The sequence below is a fragment of the Mercenaria mercenaria genome, chromosome 16, assembly GCF_021730395.1.
Source record: "Mercenaria mercenaria strain notata chromosome 16, MADL_Memer_1, whole genome shotgun sequence".
In the NCBI taxonomy this organism is placed as follows: domain Eukaryota; kingdom Metazoa; phylum Mollusca; class Bivalvia; order Venerida; family Veneridae; genus Mercenaria; species Mercenaria mercenaria.
In genome coordinates, this window is record NC_069376.1 from 68,491,441 (window position 1) to 68,503,811 (window position 12,371).

Consider the following 12,371-nt stretch of genomic DNA (forward strand, 5'->3'; position numbering starts at 1 on the left):
GGCATATAAATCGACAGAGGGTGACCTCAGTAAACTGTCCATATCTTTCTTAAAACTGAACATTTCTTGATGAAACTTTGTAAGACATTTGGTATTGGATCATGTTTGACAATATCACTGTAAAATTGGAAAATGTGATACAAAACATTCATCTATAGGTCAGAGACCACCAATTCCAAAAAGTACAGGGAACTTACTGGGAATGAGGTAAGTGTATACCTGGGAATAAGGTAACGTCTGTGCGTTCTGATTGATCAGTCATGTAAACAAACCCAGGAAGTGATTATTTTTTCAAAATTGATATTTTTTCACTGCATTTACAGTATTTTATTATACATTTTGACAAAATTTGCTACATTTTATGTGTATTGAAAAAAGTTTTATCAAACGAATTTCTCCCGCCATGCCAACGATGTAAACAGGTGGTCATCTCACTCACACGAAAATTACTTAAATAAAGTATCGCTATTCATATGTTTTTCGTCCGATATTTTGGTAGAACTCAGATAGTTCTTGAAAAATATGTAGTAAGATATACATGTTTCGATGTATGGAAGGCCGTACACGCCATAATGTTATAATGTAAGTCTATGGGAAAACAATTGGTGGTCTCTACCCTATATTAGAGCTAAAACATGACTTTCGTCGGAAGCCATCACAGGTAATGTTAATGACCACAAATCTGTTGTAAATGATGTAGAAAGACGTTTTCGTGCAAAAATAAGCGTGAAATTTTAATATTTTTTAAATTTTGGCCTCTTTTTCGGACAAATGTGCCCATTTTATCTGAGCTTTTGGGCCAAAAGGGATCATTTTTATCTCTGTAATGTCAGGGAATGATCAAAATTAATAGACTTTATTTCTATTTTTTACGGAATGAATCATATTTCAGCTTCCAAGTCGAATCCAATGCAGATAACTTAAATCTTCACGAAAAATTGCAATCAGACGACGACAGGGACTGAATCTGGCATATAAATCGACAGAGGGTGACCTCAGTAAACTGTCCATATCTTTCTTAAAACTGAACATTTCTTGATGAAACTTTGTAAGACATTTGGTATTGGATCATGTTTGACAATATCACTGTAAAATTGGAAAATGTGATACAAAACATTCATCTATAGGTCAGAGACCACCAATTCCAAAAAGTACAGGGAACTTACTGGGAATGAGGTAAGTGTATACCTGGGAATAAGGTAACGTCTGTGCGTTCTGATTGATCAGTCATGTAAACAAACCCAGGAAGTGATTATTTTTTCAAAATTGATATTTTTTTCACTGCATTTACAGTATTTTATTATACATTTTGACAAAATTTGCTACATTTTATGTGTATTGAAAAAAAGTTTTATCAAACGAATTTCTCCCGCCATGCCAACGATGTAAACAGGTGGTCATCTCACTCACACGAAAATTACTTAAATAAAGTATCGCTATTCATATGTTTTTCGTCCGATATTTTGGTAGAACTAAGATAGTTCTTGAAAAATATGTAGTAAGATATACATGTTTCGATGTATGGAAGGCCGTACACGCCATAATGTTATAATGTAAGTCTATGGGAAAACAATTGGTGGTCTCTACCCTATATATTAGTGCGTTTTTTTTGTCAATGATTGCAGCGGCCCAATAATTTCCCGCAATCTGTGCAGCGATAGAAGCGGCCTTTCTAAAACTTAAAGTTTCAAACTTCCTTGTTACTGTTGTCGAGAAAATGTGTCATAAAAAGTTAAAGCGCAATAAATTTCGTTATAAATTTGTCCAAAATATGGTAAACATTGGATTCAAGTGTTGTTTTTAAGATGACAATTGTTAATTAATATAAAAATGAGTGTTAAAAGTGTGTGCATGTGTTTGGTGCTGTTTACTTTGTCGCGAAAAGTTTTATCGGTAAGCATTATATTTGCTGTATGTATTTCTGTGCTGTTAATGGTTTTTCTGTATATCTGGTTACGTTGAAAATTGATATGTACAACTTGTATTTTTCTTATTTATTTTAGCGATATCAAAAGTTAGCAAACGAAGGAAATGATAACCTTTCTGCAAGTGTTGAATCTATCATCAACTTACTGTTTTCAAACCCCACCCAGACAGGGTTGGCAGGTATTTCCCAGGGGAAACCCCATTCTGGAAAATACTTTTAAAATTGCAAAAAGTAGAAAATTATTGGGTTATTTTTTGGACTTATTGTATTAGACTTAGGTCGCCTCGATACTGTATGATTCATGAAATAAAAGATTCATGAGAAAATACATTTGTTGATAAATTACGTTGAAAAATGGGCTGTATTGGGTTGGAAAATGGATGAATTTACGTTGGAAAATGGTCGGATCGCGACGTCCAGACGTTTGACATCTGAACGGTTTACAAATCCAACCAAATTCCAACATTAATCCAAAGAGCTATAAAAAATAAATAGAACGGAACTTGAAAGGCATATAGAGCAAATCTCGCTAACATCCTGTGGCAGCTGAATGAGATCTTGTTGTAAGCGTCTGTTGATCACGATTGATCAAGTCGGCAAACGCTTTGAAATAAGATTACTTTTGGATCGTTTGTTTATAATGATAATGCTGTTTTTTAATGTTATTAGTATTTACTACACGGGGAAGGAATGAATTTATTATTGGAAGTCGTTGTTTGAAAAATGGATTCAGTTCGGTTTATCATGCGCTGGGCGTACCGCCAGTCTTATACTTCAGCAAGCATCTGTTGATTTGATCACGATTGATAAAGCCGGCAAACGCTTTGAACTAAGATAACGCGCTAACACGAGATGACGCGGAATTATCCCCAGTTGCCATTTTGTGTATTTTATAGTTCTTTGATTAATCTGACTTCTGGATCGGACATCTATATAACAGCTTGCCAATGTCAAATCGGTTGAGGTATTTTTAATTTTTGTCGAGCCTGCTTGCGGATGCAAAGACATAGTTGTCCAAATGGCTGTTCGGTGTATGTGCATGCGTCCGTGCGTGCGTGCGTCCGTCCGGATTTGTTTGTCCGGACCATAACTTTGACATGCATGAAGCAATTTTGTTTATATTTGGCATGAATGTTAACCTCAGTGAGATGGAGTGTCATGCGCAAATCCCAGGTTCCTACCTCAAAGGTCAAGGTCACACTTACAGGTCAAAGGTCAAATTCAAAAATGACTGTCCGGAGTATTTCTTCTTCATGCATGGAGGGATTTTGATGTTTACAACTTGGCACAATTGTTCACCATCATGAGACGGAGTGTCATGCGCAAGAACCAGGTCCCTAGGTCTAAGGTCAAGGTTACACTTAGAGGTCAAAGGATACAAAAATGACAACTTTGTCCGGAGCATTTCTTCTTCATGCATGATGTTTAAGGTCAAACTTAGAACTCAAAAGTCAGATACAAGAATGACTCTGTCTGGAGCATTTCTTTTTGATGCATAGAGGGATTTTGATGTAACTTGGCACAATTGTTCATCATCATGAGACAGAGTGTCACGCGCAAGATCCTAGAATTACTTCCCTTAGTTGTTACTATAAATAGCTTATATTTGTAACTTTTTTATTACTGGTCGTAGGGTAAAATCAAGACCACTTTTCTGTAGTACAACATGCATGTTACATCCAATTTTCAGGTAAATTTTGACCTATCTCTACTGGTGAGGATTTTTGTGTGGACTTTTTTTTTTTTAAAGATTTACGTCCTTTATTGTTACTTTAAATAACTTATATTGTAACTTTTTGCAATCTCTTTTTTTTATTTGGCATAAATGTTTGCCACAGTGAGACAGGGAGTGTCATGTGCAACTCCCAGTCCTTTTGACAGCTGGCGGGCTCGACATGTTGCCCGTGGGCATCTAGTTTAGATAGTTACTCATGCTCAAAGATGTCTCCACATTTCAATTTGATTTTAAGACATTTGTTGAAATTATTGAAAAGAGACAACGAAAAAGCATGTTTTTCATAACTTTTCTAGGTCTTTTATCCTGTTGCATGTTATACTGAAACATTAATTTTTTTTATGCCCCCCAAAGGTGGGCATATTAAAATCTCACTGTCCGTCCGGTATTCTTGTCCGGGCTGTAACTCTTTTATCCATAAAGAGATTTTGAAATAACCTGGCATAAATGTTCACCATAATGAGACGAAGTGTCGTGCGCAAGACCCAGACTCCAAGGTCAAGGTCACACTTATAGGTCAAAGGTTAACATGGTCTGTTTCGTGTCCGGTCCATAACTCTGCCATCCATGAAGGGATTTTGAAAGAACTTGATATAAATGTTTATTATAATGAGACGACGTGTCATGCGCAAGACCCAGACCCCTAGCTCCAAGGTCAAAGTCACACTTACAAGTCAAATGTTAACAGGGTATGTTGCTAGTCTGGTCCATAACTCTGCCATTCATTAAGGCATTTTGAAATCACTTGGCATAAATGTTCACCATAATGAGACAACATGTCATGAGCAAGACCCAGACCCCTAGCTCCAAGGTCAAGGTCACACTTGAGGTCAAAGGTTAACATGGTCTGTTTCTTGTCCGGTCCATAACTCTGCCATTGATGAAGAGATTTTGAAATTACTTGGCATAGATGTTCCTGTTAATGAGACGACCTGTCGTGAGCAAGACCCAGACCCCTAACTCCAAGATCAAGGTCACACTTAGAAGTCAAAGGTGTTTCTTGTCCGGTCCTTAACTCTGCCATTTATCAAGGGATTTGAAAATAATTTGACACAAATGTTAACCATATTGAGAAGATGTGTGGCACTTATGACCGAGGCCTCTTAGGTCAAGGTCACAAAATGATATGTGATTTTTTGCGAATACAACTGTGGCATTCTTGGTCCGCCTTTAGGGGCATTTGTCACCAATAGTGGCAGCTCTTGTTTTTATGCCCCTAAAGGCATATTAGTTTTCAACTGTCAGTCCGTTCGTACGTCACAACGTTAACTTTTTTCATGAAGGCACTTTACTTGCGAACCACTGCACCCAGGACCTTCAAACTTCACATGCTGATGGTACTTATTGAGTACACGACCCCTATTGACTTTGGGGTCACCAGGTCAAAGGTCAAGGCACTGCTGGGGCATTTGTCACCATTAGTGACAGCTCTTGTTCATTTCTTAAACCAAGATTGTACCTATAAATTAGGGTTGGATATCGTTAAGGACGAAGCGGTCCGATACCGATACCAACGAAACGATACGGTATTTTTAACGATACCGATACCGATACCATGCTTTGTAGTACATTACATAAGCAATGATTTGGTTAGTATTATATACGCCTATGTAAGTAGATATACATGAAAATTTGCTGTGATAAATAAACATTTTAAGTATGTTAATGGAATGTTGTATTAGATTATGAAAGAGTTAGAAATAAACATATCTTACAGACTAGTTTTCCAAAATAAAAATCTAGAGTAGATACCTCACTCACTATGCAATTTAAACCTATGAATACACTCACTGTACAGGGCCACCGATATTTGTTTACATAGGTTACAGCTTCGTCTCGTAACTTTTTATTTACATCATTTTTTTTCATTGGTTTTAAAGGAATACTACAAAGAAAAATAGTGTTGTATATTTTGAAATTAAGTATTGGTTTACGTTGTGTAAAACGACGGGGAAAAAAGTATTTCAGGTAATATTTAGCATAAGAAACTATTCGCACGGTTAGCTCTCCATGCTAATTCAAGGGAGGTTATTTGGAGCGGGACAATGGGCAATTACCTCTACAAACCGATCCCATTTACTACTGTGTAAGGCAACATTTATTTACCATGCGATATATATTTGGTTAAAGCAAAACTACAAAGAATTTCCCTCTGTGGAAAAAGGTACAGATGTTGAATTATCTAAAGGTTCAAGTCTAGAGAAACACTATCACTTTATCTGTTCTGCGTGACTTGAAAGTTTTTGTTTATCAGTTTTTCTGACAAATTTCCCAGGTTTCAGAATGAAGAAATTTTCCCCATAACACGAGAAGAAATACCACAGTTTTTACAGTTGAATGCTGGTTCAAACCAGTCGGAAGTGGAAATCTTAGGTCCTATGTTTGTGTTTTACATTATGCAGTCAAAGTCATTCTCATCCATCAGAGTTCTCAAAATTCCGAGACGAACTTGCTTTATTTCCATCGTTTACTTGGTGACATGCAGCACGTATAACTCATCGGGATTGGTTTCAAGCATCATTGTTCCCATTATTTGGAACTCCGAATGAAACTTCAAAAAATATGTAAACAAGATTTGCTTCGATGGATAAAGGCTGTATTCCATGATTGCGATAAATAAAGATTTATTCGTCGTAAATGGACATCGTATTCCCTCGATAATATGGAAAGGACGCGGTCACGCTTTTCACGTACGATTTTGATTGGTTCAGTACGATTTGTCACGAAACGATGCTGATTGGCTGAAACATTTTACCTGTAATGTAACCAAACCATAAATATCGGCGAAATGTGCCAGAGGTTCTTCCAGGGAACCACGGTAGACCTCTGGTATGCGAGAATGGTCAAAGTGTGAGCGTAGGAGAATTTTTCCTATCTTTCAGTAACTTAAAATAACTCATATTCTCGGGAGGGACTGCCCATTATATACACATGTAGTGGAGAAAGTAAGATACAAACAGCCATCTGAGTTATTGCCCTTTGATTATTCAACATACCGGTAGTCATGGTATAGGACTTGAATATTAAAATGGGGAGAAAATGTCATGGTCAAAGGTCATGTGACTTTGTTTCCGTCTGTAACTCTTGAACTGCTTGAAGGATTTTAAAGAAACTTGGCACAAATGTTCACCACATCAAGACAACATGCAGAGCGCATGTTTTGAATGGCTTGCTTTAGGGTCAAGGTCACACTTAGGGGTCAAAGGTCATATGACTTTGTTTAGTGTGTATATTGCTCTGCATTGCAGTGCTTTTAAAAAAAAATTCTTCCCTTTGTTCTTCCTGTCCTTTGGGCTTCAACAGTCAAGTTCTTTAAATTTTGCTTCACTCCTCCTCTGATATAACCCTTTGAGCATATATTGCCCCGCTTGGCGAAGCACTTGTTTCCCAAATGTTTGGCAAAAAATTCCCTACATAAACCATGTAGATCAAAACAAGACTTAGTTAAAAATGATTAACTTAAAAATAGAAACTCAGACTTCTTTCCAAATGCAAAGTTTCAAGTTCAGGATACAGTCTGGCCACTCAACCTATTTGGGAAAAGACTACATAATAAATTTCATGCAGAAGTAGGCACTGAAGTTTTCTGACCTTTTCATATCTCAGTAGTTGCATGTAAATAGTGTCCTGTGCCTTCATAGATTTATTATCACTCATAGGTTTAAAAGTGTTCTTAAAGGGGCATGCTTCAACATTCCATGCTTTCAGATTTATGCCTTTTCTTTTGCATTAAATTTATGACGCAGTGATTTAACTTTGGGATTATCAATATTTGTGTTTAGTTAACAGTTTGAAATGATATCAGACTGAATAGTATGTAGCATACAGGTTGTATAAATATGCAAATCTTTCCTTAAGTTTTTTTATCTAATAATTTTGTGTTTACTTTGTGTGAGCATGTATATTTTACCATACTATTACATTCCACCAGGTTTTAGAGTGGTTAAGATATGAATGATCAATATAATGGTGTCCTTGATGTTTGAAAAATGTGTGTTTTTAATGTCATGAAATCTTTTCTTCAAACTTCCTTATCAGGAAAAAGTCTATATATATATTTATATTTATTAGGAAGTAAGTTTAAAAATGGTCAGTCAGATTTTCATGACATGATAATTTACACTTACTTAATATCTTTACTGACTGCTAATTACATGGTAAATTTTCAATGGCCCTATTAGACATTTACGAATTAAGTCTACGTGGACTGTGAACACATAAGACGATCAATTTTTCAAGGGGACCGTCTCAACATGATACTTTTAATTTATGTATGGTAGGAAAACATTCCAGTAATGATTGTAAGGTTTGGCTTATTATGCTACCGCACAGGATAAGTTTTGGATTTGTCTGTCCGTCTGTCTGTCCGCCAGAGAGGTGTTTTGTTATGCATATCGCAAAAAGTATTTGATCTAGCGTAATAACACTTTCCCGAAAGGTTCTTCAATATTATTAGTTGCGCATCTGCGACAAAGTTGAAAAGGTGAGCTAATCTGTTCGCAATGTATCCGTATTCCATCGTCGTCGTCGTTCGAAATGAAAATAAATCTTAACAGGGTTAGCTGGGATCAAAATGTAGGTCAGCAGGTAAAACATTGTGAAAACTGTAGAAAACGTAATATCTTGCGTCTCCATTCCCTTGTTGTTATTATACGCCCAAAGAAACGTATTTTGGTGTTCGTCTGACCATCTGTCTGTCTGTGTGTCCGTCTTAGGGGTCAAAGGTCATATAACTTTGTTTCGAGTGCGATGTGTAACTCTTAAACTGCTTGAAGGATTAAAAAAAACTTGGCACAAATGTTCACCACATTGAGACGACGTGCAGAGCACATAGCTCGCTTCAAGATAAAGGTCACACTTAGAGGTTAAAGGTCACATGACTTTGTTTTGTGTTTATGTTGCTTTGCATTGCGGTGCTCTTGTTTTTATTTGGCAGATTCCCTTTTTTGTTCACTTACAATATTTTTTATTGGATTGCTTCCCTTTTATGTTAACTAGAAATAGGTTATTTTGTAACTTTTTTATTATTACCCGTAGGTAAAAACCGAGACCACTTTTCTTTGGTACAACATGGATGGTACCTGCAAAGTTAAGGTGTATTTTGACACATCTGTACCTGTTAATAATTTTAGTGGACTAAGTGTTTTTCAGGGAATTTCTTCCCTTTGTTGTCATTTTCCTTAGGACTTCAACAGTAAAGTTCTTTAAATTTTGCTCCCATCCTCTGATATTTGACTTTATCAAAACCTTTGGGGGCCTCCGCGGCCGAGTGGTTAAGGTTGCTGACTTCAAATCACTTGCCCCTCATCGATTAGGGTTTGAGCCTCACTCGGGGCGTTGAATTCTTCATGTGAGGAAGCCATCCAGCTGGCTTACAGAAGGTCGGTGGTTCTACCCAGGTGCCCGCTTTTGATGAAATAATGCACGGAGGTGCACCTGGGGTCTTCCTCCACCATTAAAGCTGGAAAGTCGCCATATGACCTATCATGTGTCGGTTCGACGTTAAATCAAAAAAAAAAAAAAAAATATATATATCAAAAACTTTTACCAAAAATTCTAAGTTAAAAAGGGACATAACTCTGTCAAAATTCAAATCACATTTATGAGGATTGTTTTTCCTGGTGTAGTCTTCGATAGTAAATAACTATTTTAAGTTTAAAGTCAATAGCTTTGATAGTAACAGAGACATTTGACTTTATCAAAAACTTTAACCAAAAACTGTAATATAAAAGGGGGCATTATTCTGTCAAAATTCAAATCAGAGTTATAGGGATTGTTTCTCCCGCTGTAGACTTTGATAGTAAATAAGTATTTTAAGTTTCAGGTCAATAGCTTTGGTAGTAACAGATATATTTGACTTTATCAAGAACTTTAACCAAAAATTCTAAGTTAAAAAGGGGCATAATTCTGTCAAATTCAAATCAGAGTTATAGGGATTATTTTTCCTGGTGTAAACGTTTATAGTAAATAAGTATTTTAAGTTGCAAGTCAATAGCTTTGATAGTAACAGAGATATTTGACTTTATCAAAAATTGTAACCAAAAATTCTAAGTAAAAAAGGGGCATAATTATATCAAAATACAAATCAGAGTAACGCAGATTGTTTTTCCTGGTGTGGACTTCGATAGTAAATAATTATTTTAAGTTTCAAGTCAATAGCTTTGATAGTAACAGAGATATTTGACTTTATCAAAACCTTTAACCATAAATTCTAAGTTAAAAGGGGCATAATTCTATCCAAATTCAATCAGAGTTATGGGGATTATTTTTCCTCGATAGTAAATAACTATTATAAGTTTCAAGTCAATAGCTTTGATAGTAACAGAGATATTTAACTTTATCAAAAACTATAACCAAAAATGCTAAATTAGAAAGGGGCACAAGTCTGTAAAAATCAATCAGAGTTATGGGGATTGTTCTTCCTTGTGTAGACTTTTATAGTAAATAATTATTTTAAGTTTCAAGTCAATAGCTTTGACAGTAACAGAGATATTTGACTTTATCAAAAATTTTAACCAACGGAGACACCGACGCCGACGCCGGAGTGAATGCAATAGCTCTACTTTTTCTTCGAAAAGTCGAGCTGAAAACAGGCACATCCAAATTTTATATCACCTACCGCATAGTGATGATATAATAACTCAAAACCTATTGCCGTTATAAACTCTTTTTCATATCGCGCATAATATAATAAAACTATGTTGAGACGGTCCCCTTGAAAAATCTATCGCCTTAGGTGTCCACAGTCCACGTAGACTTAATCCGTAAATGTCTACTAAGTGGTTGCTAGAGTGGAAAATAGAAAAACAGTAAAAATGACTTCCTCTCATGAGCTGCAAGATGGATCTTCATTAAACTTCATCCGTAAGGTCCTCTCTCAGATTTCAAATGAGGGTGATTGGCCCCTTTTAAGGGTCACTAGGGCTAGAATAAAAAAAAAACAACTTTAATGAAGTTCTTCCATCTCCACCGGACTTGGTCTGTAGCTTCACTGTAAGGTTTTCTTTCAAATTTGTTCACATGTGGGCACTTGGCCCCTATTAAGAATTTTAAGGTGAAGTTTTAAACAACTTTTTCTTATAAATGAACCATCCAGTGTAACTCCAGACTTGATCTGTAGCATCATAATAAGATTCTTTCCCAATCTTGTTCAAATGGGGGCACTTGGCCCCTTACAGGGGCTACTAGAGCTATAAACAGAAAACTCTAGAAACAAATTCTCTTGAACTGCTTTTTTTGCCCCCGAAGGGACTTCAGAGGCATATAGTTTTTGAACCGTCTGTCAGTCTGTCGGTCTGTCCGCAATTTTTTTGTCCGGTCCATATCTTTGTCATCTATGGATGGATTTTCAAATAACTTGGCATGAATGTGTACCACAGTAAGACGACGTGTCGCGCGCAAGACCCAGGTCCGTAGCTCAAAGGTCAAGGTCACACTTAGACGTTAAAGGTCATTTTTCATGATAGTGCATTGATGGGCGTGTCCGGTCCATATCTTTGTCATCCATGGATGGATTTTCAAGTAACTTCGCATAAATGTATGGCACAGTAAGATGATATGGCGCGCGCAAGACCCAGGTCTGAAGGTCAAGGTCACACTTAGACGTTAAAGGTCATATTTCATGATAGTGCATTCATGGGCGTGTCCGGTCCATATCTTTGTCATTCATGCATGGATTTTAAAATTATTGGGCATGAATGTGTACCACAGTAAGACTACATGTCGCGCGCAAGACCCAGGTCCGTAGCTCAAAAGTCAAGGTCACACTTAGACGTTAAAGGTCATATTTCATGATAGTGCAATGATGGGCGTGTCCGGTCCATATCTTTGTCATTCATGCATGGATTTTAAAATAACTACACAAGAATGTGTGGCACAGTAAGACGACATGTCGCGCGCAAGACCCAGGTCCGTAGGTCAAAGGTCCTAAACTTTAACATCGGCCATAACTATTCATTCAAAGTGCCATCGGAGGCACGTGTCATCCTATGGAGACAGCTCTTGTTGGATCTTCATTAAACTTGGTTTGTTGCATCATTGTTAGATCCGTTTTCAAATTTGTTCAAATGAGGATGCAGGTCTGTAGCATCATTTGAAAGTACTGTCCCAAATATGTTCAAATGAGGACCACTTTGACCCATTTAGGGACCACTAGAGCTAAGAATAGAAAACAATTAATGAATTTCTTCTCAAGAATTCATCAAACTTCGTCTGTAACATCATTAAGGGCATCTCCCAAATTTATTTAAGTAGGGGCAGTTTTACCATTTTAAAGGCTGCTAGATCTGAAAATAGAAAGAAAACATTGAAAATCTTCTTCTCATGATGCACTTGATAGATCTTGATCAAACTTCAAGTTTGAAGTACCATTATAAGGTCTCTTTTCAATTTTGTTAAAAGGGGACACTTGGCCCTTTGTAGGTTGGGGCTTCCATGGTAAAATGGTTAGGGTTGCTGTCTTCAAATCTTTTGCCCCTAATGGATGTGTTTTAAGCTTTGGGTGTAGAATTCTTCATTGGAGGAAGCCATCCAGCTTTCTTACAAAAGGTTGGTGGTTCTACCCAGATCTTCATCAAAAACTTGGCCTATAGGATCATTGTAAGGTCCTTTCCCAGATTTGCTCAAATATAGGCACCTTTAAGGCAGTGTTAAGTCTAAAAGTCAGAAATACCTTTAAACAACTTTTGTAGCATCATTGAAAGGTCCTCT

The 12,371-nt window shown here is 36.7% G+C and overlaps 1 protein-coding gene across 2 annotated transcripts in view; it reads left to right on the forward strand.

Annotated features, from left to right (window-relative positions):
- Positions 1-1,645: 1,645 nt before the first annotated feature.
- Positions 1,646-12,371, forward strand: part of LOC123540183 (uncharacterized) — a 46,991-nt gene continuing 36,265 nt past the window's right edge. The window contains exon 1 of one of the 2 annotated variants that reach the window (XM_045324993.2): positions 1,646-1,893. In XM_045324993.2, coding sequence (XP_045180928.2) covers positions 1,831-1,893 — 63 coding nt within the window. In that variant the 5' untranslated portion in view covers positions 1,646-1,830. The remainder of the gene's footprint in view (positions 1,894-12,371) is intronic. The other variant, XM_045324994.2, reaches the window with a different exon arrangement.